Below are 9,792 nucleotides of genomic sequence, written 5' to 3'. Positions count from 1 at the left end.
TAAATAGAAAAGTCAATTGGAATGTAGTTAGATCTTCGACTAAACTTCGGGTTAAGGAGGCTCTTTTTCTGCTATTTGATGAACCCTGGAAGAAGGGAGTGAGGTCGGCGGGAGGCCTGGCGGAGGGCGGGGAGAGGACTGCGCAGACTCAGCTTTTCCACTCCCAGAGGAAGTCGTGAGTGCTGGAGTCTATGGTCACCATGGTGACGGGACCAACTTCCGGCCCCCTCACCTGCCCTGATCCCCGCGAGGCGCACCATGGCAACCGGACCTCTGCGTCGCGGAATCTGGTCCCTCAGGTCGCTGTGGTTGGGGAACCGCGGCGGGCGTCGCCCCGAACCCGAGGGGACTCGAAAATGTACAGCCAGCGATTTGGCATCGTACAGCGGGAGGTTAAGGGCCCCACTCCCACAGTGGTGATCGTGGTAAGCACGGGATGTGTGTGCGGGACCCTACCGCTTTCTGCGTCTCCCCCAACTCAGCGCAGCCCACCCTGGCCCCCAGCAGGGGCTCTCTCGAGGGAAGCAGGTGCTTGATGCAGCAGCTTGCATTTTGAAAGAGGGAAGGATAAGGTCTCTTGCCTAGCTCTCGTACTCCGTCCCTCCCTACCCCCCAACCCCCCCGCGTCATATAATATTTACTTTTTGTATTTGGAGAAACACCACTTTAGATCTTGAGAGTTTTCAGTCTTCCAAGACTGCTGAAAGAGGTCGTCCCTTTGCAATGCGGAGGGTGTGTCAAGGAAACGGTGCTGGGTCAGGCGGCAGGAAATCTGGGGTCTGGGCTGGCAGTGATGCAGCTGTACGGTCTTGGGCTAGTTCTACCCGCCTAGGAAAATCGTGTGTTGAAGGAGTATTGGGCTGTGAGGGGTTGTGAGTGGTTATAGAGCCCTTTCTCTGCTGACTCAACCATAACAGAAGCGTCCCTGCAGGCCTGGGAATAGGAGGTTGGTTGCCTTTAAGGCAGGGGAGGTGGTAGGAGGCCAGGGGAATGCTGCGTGCTGCAGATCCTGCTCAGAACCACAGAAGCTTGGTCCATGCACCTTTGTTTCTACACACTGGTTTCTACAGGCTAGAAAACCACGTGTAGGCAGGCAATTATAGAGGTATTATTTGAGCCCCTGCTGTGTGCACAGCTCTGTGGAAAATACAGGGGTGAATACAGTGACCCTGGGAGGTTTACCCTTCTTTAGAAGTCTGATCCCTGCCTTCACGTTGCTTATCATCTAACTGCAGAAACAACTTGCTCATGCACAAAACCATCAAAGGTTAACACAGTATGTAATGATGTGCTATACTGTCTGTGTTGGAACATTGTGGAAGAAATATCAGGGATAATGAAGGGTGCAGTTTTATTATGGTCCATAGTGCGCATAGCAGTTCTCAATGCCCCCTCTTTTTTAGGTCCGGGGACTGTAGGATCTGGGTTTGGAAATGAGTAGAGTGGAGTCTTTTACAGTCTGTACGGTTCAAGGTGATCATTATAGACAGACTTTATGAGGGACAGAAATTGATGTACTTTGGGTTCTGTACGCGAACACTGAGCTCAGGGGCTGGGCCATTGCTCAGGTGATATTACTTGTGTTGGGAACCAATAAGGATTTCTGTTCCACCAAATTACCACCAAACCGGAGAAGGAGGCCTATTGAATACTTTAAGCTTATAGAAGAATAAAGAGGAAAAGGAAGAGGTCAGAGCTGGTGTATCTCAGATGTCAGAGTGTGATAAGAAGTGTGGATGTTAGAGGTTGCAGAGTTGTGATGGGAGAAGAATTAAAGCCACCAGAGATGAGACTTGGATGCTAAACAATTCCTCCAGGAGAAGTTGGTGAAAGATGAAATGTCTGAAGTAATGGAGAAGCAAAAGGAGCGGCTATTTGGTGAGTGCCTCCTAGGAACCCAGTTATTTACTTCTTGAAATAGTTTTTTAGGAGGACATTTATTTTGCTCATTTTGACAGGTGAGAAAACTGAGACTTAAAAAGACTAAGTAACTTGCTCAAGATCACACAATTAGTAATCAGTAGAGGCCAGGATCAAACCTAGGCTGTAAGACATCATTCTTTAAGACATTAAACTGTAAACTGTAATAGTAGAAACTAATTTGAGATGTTGCAGTAACAAAAGCCTTCAGTGACCTTGAAAGTACAGAGTAGTTATTAAACCCTTTGTTCTGAATTTAGCATGGTTTAAGAGTTGCAGTGTCCATTATGGTGGCCACTAGCCACAAATGGCTTTTGAGCACTTGAACTATGCGTAGAGTCACATGTTGAAATGATAATATTTTGGATATATTGGTTAAATAAAAATATATTATTAAAATTAATTTCCCCTGTTTCTTTTTACTTTTTAAAATACAGCTACTAGAAAATGTTATTAAATTATATATCTGGTTTATATTATATTTCTGTTAAACAGGACAGGTTTTGATTACATAATGCTAAGACTCTGCATGGATTGGCAACACCTCGTTGTTAGAGAACTCCAGATCATACCTGTTCATCCAGAGATAAGGTCCTTCCTGATCACAAAGTCCTACACAGGATGCCCAAGCCTTAAAGTGCTTCCTAATCCCCAGCTACTGCTCAGGCTGTTTCTCACCACCCTCCACCCCCATCCCCCTCTTCAGTCAAAATGTACCTCAGAACCTGGTTCTTGCCCTGACAATTTGACAATTGATTCCTTATGACCTTGGTGCTTGGTTCCTGTTCTCAGCCCATTTGTCTACTGGGAGTGTGAGTTCCTATGTATATCCTGCCCAGGGTGCAGTCTTGACCCAGCTCTGCTTTGTTGTCACTGAATCCACGTTCATAAAATGTTTTATGTATTAGAGAACAGTAGTTTGTTAACTAAATCTAGGCTCTAAATAATTTGGATATGAATTAGCTACTTCCCATGATGTAACCCTCAACATCATCCTTTGTCTCCAACCTACCTCAGTTTTGTATTATCTTGTTCAACTAATCTAGGGGTGTGTGTGTGTGTATATATATATATATATATATATTTATAAAATATATATGTTTTATATATATATATATATATATATATATACACACACCCTGAGCCCTGAATCTTTTCATGAAGCTATCTTCAAATGTTTATTTTCTTTCCCTAGGAGATTCCCTTACCAAGTCCCAATTCTAAGTGTAAATGATCAGATTGACTCTGCCACATGAGTTAAAAGTTTTGTTACTGGGCTTCCCTGGTGGCGCAGTGGTTGAGAGTCTGCCTGCCGATGCAGGGGACACGTGTTTGTGCCCCGGTCCGGGAAGATCCCACATGCCGCGGAGCGGCTGGGCCCGTGAGCCATGGCCACTGAGCCTGCGTGTCCGGAGCCTGTGCTCCACAGTGGGAGAGGCCACAACAGTGAGAGGCCCGCGTACCGCAAAAAAAAAAAGTTTTGTTACTGTGAATCAGCACACCAGAGTCTCACTACTCACCTAAGGATGATTTGATAAAACTGGCTGAAAATACAAAGCTCAAGACCATGGATTTCATGGTGGCCCAGGAGGAGCAGGAATCACATCAAGCCCACCCATAAACATTGTTTCATTCATTCATCTTTCCCATTCATATTGAGAACCTGATGCTGGTAGGCATGTTCATTGCTAGGAATACAGAAATGAAAAAGATATAGTCCATATGATTTTATTAAATGTGTCAATATGTATTCACAATGATGTATGCATTTCCAACTTTCTGGTGGAAGTTTGTATAAAATGAACATATTTACAGAAATTCAATTTACCCCAAAATGTCAGGAGCACAGCTCTTACATTAAACTTCTGGGCACAATAGAAATAGGAAAAAAGTTCTACCACTAGGTTTTTTTTTTTTTTTCCCCCTTTTCTTTTCCTTCTTTCCCTCCCTCCCTTTCTATCTTCCTTGCTTCCCTCTTAGTAAAGGGTTTTTCATTGTCACAACTTGTTATATATTGATATATCCTTATACTTAGATAGTAGTCTCTTAATTGAAAGAATTTTTATGTTGGTAACTATGTTGTCCACCCCTGAGAAACAATGTGGGGTAGTTGGTGGCAAGATCAAGGTCAGGAATTAGAAGACCTCTAATTCTTGTTCTATCCAGGCCTGCCCTAACTATTTAAAGCACTTTGAGCAAATAACTTATCTATTGCTAAGTTATAACTTATCTAGATAATCCAGAGATTATCTAGTCAATTATCTATTGACTAGATAATCTCTGGAGCCCTGTTCAAATTTTTAACTTTATAATTCCATGAACTTTTACTCAAATGGCATTTGAGAAATATTTGAGACTGATTTGATGACATCTTAGGTATAGGTTCAAAGAATCAAACAAGTTACATCTTAGGCACCTAAGTTTTTTGCAGTTGTAGCAGGATGTATTAGTTTTATATACCAAGTTTTGATTAATATGAGTATTGGTGGAGGTCATGATTAATTGAAAATATGCAATTGATTTTGGGTCTATCATAAGTGATAGTTGCTATTTGTTTTCAGAGAGCCAAGCCTCCCAAAGGCCAAGGGGCTAAACATCATCTGGAAAGAATCCAACGCAGCCATCAGAAGCATCATGCTATTTTGGCTTCCATTAAGTCAAACGAGCGGGATCGCTTGAAAGTTGAGTGGGACCAGCACAATGACCGCAAGTTTGTGGACAGTCTTGTGAAAGCAAGAGTCAAGGATGCCATGCAAGGGTTTATCATCAATACTGAAGAAAGACGAAATAAGTAAGGCTCGTAAACCAGCTGATCCAGACTCTGAAACATTCCTAAAACCACAGTTTGAGATTGATCAATCAAAAATCAAGTGAATTTTTACAGTAAGGATCATGGCTGAGCTATGCATATTCCTACCAAACCAATAGCTATTGCTTGTTTCTATTTTCACTTGTGATAACCTATGTTTGATAGAAAGCAAAAGAACATATTGTTTCAGATTTCTTTATTTTTAATTAAAATCTGCTCATTTTGCTTTTTTGTTGAAGATATACATTACATATCTCATCTGTATGTGATCAAATAAAACATGGCATAGATTAGTATCTTTATTGCTTTAAATGGCAACTAGTCTTATTTTATGGAATACTGTAACGATCTTTCCTTCTTACAAAATTTATGACTGAACGTGTACTTCTGAAATCAGATTTAACAAAATAAAAATCAGTTAGTGAAATGTGGCATGATAGTTTTAATTTCCTTTTCTCTTGTCATTTTGTTTTGTGAACTTAGGTTACGTGAACTTTTAGCATCAGAAGAAAATGAATATTTTATTGAAATGCAATTGAAAGAAGAAACAATTGAGGAGAAAAAAGATAGAATGAGAGATAAAATCAGATTATTAAGAGAGAAGAAAGAAAAAGAGAGACAGGATTTTGTGGCTGAAAAGCTAGACCAGCAATTCAGGTAATGATATCAGAAAAACACACACACAGAATCTGAAGTTGGTATATTAAAAATTATTTAGGAAAGCTAACTACAGTAAAGTGTAGCCTTAAGAGGGTATACACAGTAGTTGTACCTTTAAGTCTTGTTAATTATATATACATCATCGCATAATGCAGATACTGAGGAGTTTTGTTTGTTTTGTGGTGAGAATGCATAAGATTCACTCTCTTAGCATATTTCAAATATATAATACAGTATTATTGCCTGTAGTCACCATACTGTATATTAGATCCCCAAAACTTATTTATTCATCTTATAACTGAAAATTTATATCCTTTGACCAATATGTTCAGATTTCTCCCACCTCATAACCCCTGAGAACCAGCATTCTACTCTCTGTTTCTATATATTCAACTTTTTTTTCTTAGATTCCACATTTAGTGAGATCATACAGTACTTGTCTTTCTCTGTCTGGCTTATTTCACTTAGTATTATATCTTCCAGGTTCATCCATGTTGTCTCAAATGGCAGAATTTTCTTTTTTATGCTGAATAATATTCCATTTCATACTTTCTTTATCCATTCATACATCAATGGACACTTAGTTTGTTTCCATATGGTAGTTCTGGTTTTAATTTTTTGAGGGATCTCCATACTGTTTTTCAGAACGGCGATACCAATTTATATTCCCACCAACAGTGTACAAAGGTGTCGTTTTCTCTACATCCTTGCCGACACTTGTCACCTCTTGTCTTTTTTATAATAGCCATCTGAACAGGTGTGAGGTGATATCTCATTGTGGTTCTGATTTGCATTTTTCTGGTGATTAGTGATGTTTTCACATACTTGTTGGCTATTTGTATGTCTTCTTGGAAAAATGTCTATTCAGGACTTTTGCTCATTTTTTTAGTCAGATTATTTGGTTGTTTTTTTTTTTTTTTGCTATTGAGTTAAATGAGTTTCTTATGTATTTTAGATATTAACCCTTTAACAGATATATGGTTTGAAAATATTCTCTTCCATTCTGTAGGTTGCCTTTTTATTTTGTTGATTGTTTCCATTGCTGTGCAGAAGCTTTTTAATTGGATATAGTCCTACTGGTTTATTTTTCATTTTGTTGCCTTTGCTTTTAGTGTCATATCCGAAAAATCATTGTCAAGACCAATGTCAAGGAGCTTTTTCTCTATGTTTTCTTCTATGGGTTTTACAGTTTCAGGTCTTATGTTTAAATTTTTAATCCATTTTGACTTAGTTTTTTTTTTTTTTTTTTGTGGTACGCGAGCCTCTCACTGTTGTGGCCTCTCCCGTTGCAGAGCACAGGCTCCAGACGCGCAGGCTCAGCAGCCATGGCTCACGGGCCTAGCCGCTCTGCGGCATGTGGGATCTTCCTGGACCGGGGCACGAACCCGTGTCCCCTGCATCGGCAGGCAGACTCTCAACCACTGTGCCACCAGGGAAGCCCTTGAGTTAATTTTTTTGAATGGTGTATATAGGGATGCAATTTCATTCTTTTGCATGTAGATATCCAGTTTTACCAAGACTGTTTATTGAAGAGACTATCCTTTCCTCATTGTGTGTTCTTGGTCTCCTTGTAAAAGATTGATTGACCATATATGCCTGGATTTATTTCTGGGCCCTCTATTCTGTTCCACTGGTTTATGCAACTGTATTTATGCAGCTACCATACTGTTTTGATTATGATAGCTTTGTAATATAGATGGAAATCAAGTATGTGATGCTTCCAGCTTTGTTCTTCTTTCTCAAGATTGCTTTGGCTATTCATGGTCTTTTGTAATTCAGTTGGAATTTTGGGATTTTTCTTTTTCTGTTTCTGTGAAAATGCCATTCGAATTTGGATAAGGATTGCATTGAACCAGTAGATCACTTTGCGTAGTATGGACATTTTTTTAAATTAATTAATTAATTTTATTTTGTTTATTTATTTTTGGCTGTGTTGGGTCTTTGTTGCTGCATGCGGGCTTTCTCTAGTTGCGGCAAGCGGGGGCTACTCTTCATTGTGGTGCACAGGCTTCTCATTGTGGTGGCTTCTCTTGTTGCGGAGCACAGGCTCTAAGGTGGACGGGCTTCAGTAATTGTGGCTCACGGGCTTAATTGCTCCGCGGCATGTGGGATCTTCCCAGACCAGGGCTCGAACCCGTGTCTCCTGCATTGGCAGGTGGATTCTTAACCACTGCACCACCAGGGAAGCCCCAGTATGGACATGTTAAAAATATTAATTCTTCCAACCCAAGGGCAAAGGATATCTTTCCATTTATTTGAGTCTTCAATTTCTTTCATCAGTGTCTCATAATTTTCAGTGTACAGATCTTTAACCTCCTTGGTTAAATTTATTCTTTCGTATTTTATTGCTTTTGAAGCTGTTGCAAAAGGGATTGTTTTCTTAATTTCTCTTTCAGATCGTTCATTATTAGTGTAAAAAATGCAACTGATTTTGTTTATTGATTTCAAATCCTATAGCTTTACTGAATTCATTGATTAGTTCTAACAGTTTTTGATGGAGTCTTTAGGGTTTTCTATATGCAAGATCATGTCATCTGCAAACAGATAATTTTACTTCTTCCTTTTCATTTTGGATGTCTCTCATTTCTTTTTCTTGCCTAATTGCTCTGATTAGGATTTCCAGTACTATGTTGAATACAAGTGGCAAGAGTGGGCACCCTTGTCTTATCCCTGATTTTAGAGGAAAAGCCTTCAGTTTTCTACTTTTGAGCATGATGTTAGCTGTGCACTTGTTATATATGGCCTTTATTGTGTTGAGCTACATTCCTTCTATAAGTAATTTGTTGAGAGTTTTTTTTTATCATGAATTTGTCAAACCTTTTTCTGTATTAAGATGATCATATAATTTTTATCCTTCATTCTGTTAATGTGGTATATCACATTTATTGATTTGCATATGTTGAACCATCCTTGCATCCCAAGGATAAATTCCACTTGATCATGGTATCTGCTTCTTTTAATGTGCTGTTAAATTTGCCATGCTAGTATTATATTGAGGATTTTTGCATCTGTGTTATTCAGGGATATTGGAAGTGTTTTCTCTTCTTCAATTTTTTTGGAGGATTTGAGAAAGATGGGTATTAATTCTTCTTTAAATATCTGGTAGAACTCACCAGTGAAAGCATCTGGTCCTGGACTTTTCTTTATTGGTAGATTTTTTTTTTTTTGCAGTACGCAGGCCTCTCACCGCTGTGGCCTCCCCCGCCGCGGAGCACAGGCTCCAGACGTGCAGGCTCAGCGGCCATGGCTCACGGGCCCAGCTGCTCCACAGCAAGTGGGATCCTCCTGGACCGGGGCACGAACCTGCGTCCGCCACATCGGCAGGCGGACTCCCAGCCACTGCGCCACCAGGGAAGCCCTATTGGTAGATTTTTGATTACTGGTTCAATCTCCTTACTCATTATTGGTCTTTTCAGATTTTCTATTTTGTCATGATTCAGCCTTGGTAGTTTATATGTGTCTAGGAATTTATCCATTTTTTAGATTATCTAATTTGTTTGCATATAATTGTTCATAATAGTCTCTCATGATCCCTTGTATTACTGCAGTGTCAGTTGTAATGTTTCCTCTTTCATTTCTGATTTTATTTATTCAAATCTTCTCTCTTTTTTCCTTAGCTAGTCCAGCTAAAGATTGTCAATTTTGTTTATCTTTTCAAAAAACTAGCTTTAGTTTCATTGATATGTTTTATCATTTTTCTAGTCTCTACTTCATTTATTTCTGCCCTGATCTTTGTTATTTTCTTCCTTCTGCTTACTTTGGGCTTAGTTTGTTCTTTTTATAGTTCCTTGAGGTTTAAAGTCAGGTTGTTTATTTGAGATCTTTCTTTTCTCTTAATATAGGTGTTTATTGCTATAAACTTCCCTCTTAAAGCTGCTTTTGTTGCATCCCATAAGTTTGGGTATGTTGTATTTCTGTTTTCATTTAAGATATTTTTTGATTTCCCTTTTCATTTCTTCTTTGACCCATTGGTTATTCAGGAGTGTGAGTTTAATTTCCACATATTTGTTAATTTTCCAGCTTTCTTCTGGTGTTTGGTTTCTAGTTTTATGCCATTGTGGTCAGAAAAGATACTTATATGATTTTAATCTTTTTAAATCTGTTAAGACTTTTTTGTGACCTAGCATGTGATCTATCCTGGAGAATGTTCCATGTGTACCTGAGAAGAATGTGTATTCTGCTGCTATTAGATGGAATGTTCTGTGTATGTCTGTTAGGTGCATTTGATCTAAAGTATGGTTCAATCCAGTGTTTCCTTACTGATTTTCTGTCTGGATGATCTATGCACTGTTGAAAGTGGAGTATTGACGTTCCCTACTATTACTGCACTGCTGTCTGTTTCTACTTTGATATCTGTTAATATTTGCTTAACATATTTGAGTGCTCTCATGTTGGGTACATAT

At 39.3% G+C, this 9,792-nt stretch overlaps 1 protein-coding gene across 1 annotated transcript in view; it reads left to right on the top strand.

The window, feature by feature from the left end:
• The first annotated feature begins 5 nt into the window (after positions 1-5).
• The window catches only part of CFAP53 (cilia and flagella associated protein 53), a 67,618-nt gene continuing 57,831 nt past the window's right edge, over positions 6-9,792 (top strand). Inside the window, exons 1-3 of the mRNA XM_027118527.1 lie at positions 6-425; positions 4,482-4,711; positions 5,213-5,386. Of these exons, the coding sequence (XP_026974328.1) occupies positions 192-425; positions 4,482-4,711; positions 5,213-5,386 (638 nt within the window). The 5' untranslated portion in view covers positions 6-191. The remainder of the gene's footprint in view (positions 426-4,481; positions 4,712-5,212; positions 5,387-9,792) is intronic.

This window comes from Aethalodelphis obliquidens, unplaced genomic scaffold, assembly GCF_003676395.1.
Source record: "Aethalodelphis obliquidens isolate GAN/ISIS:26980383/991018 unplaced genomic scaffold, ASM367639v1 scaffold19, whole genome shotgun sequence".
Taxonomy (NCBI): Eukaryota; Metazoa; Chordata; class Mammalia; order Artiodactyla; family Delphinidae; genus Aethalodelphis; species Aethalodelphis obliquidens.
This window is presented reverse-complemented; position numbering and strand designations above follow the sequence as displayed.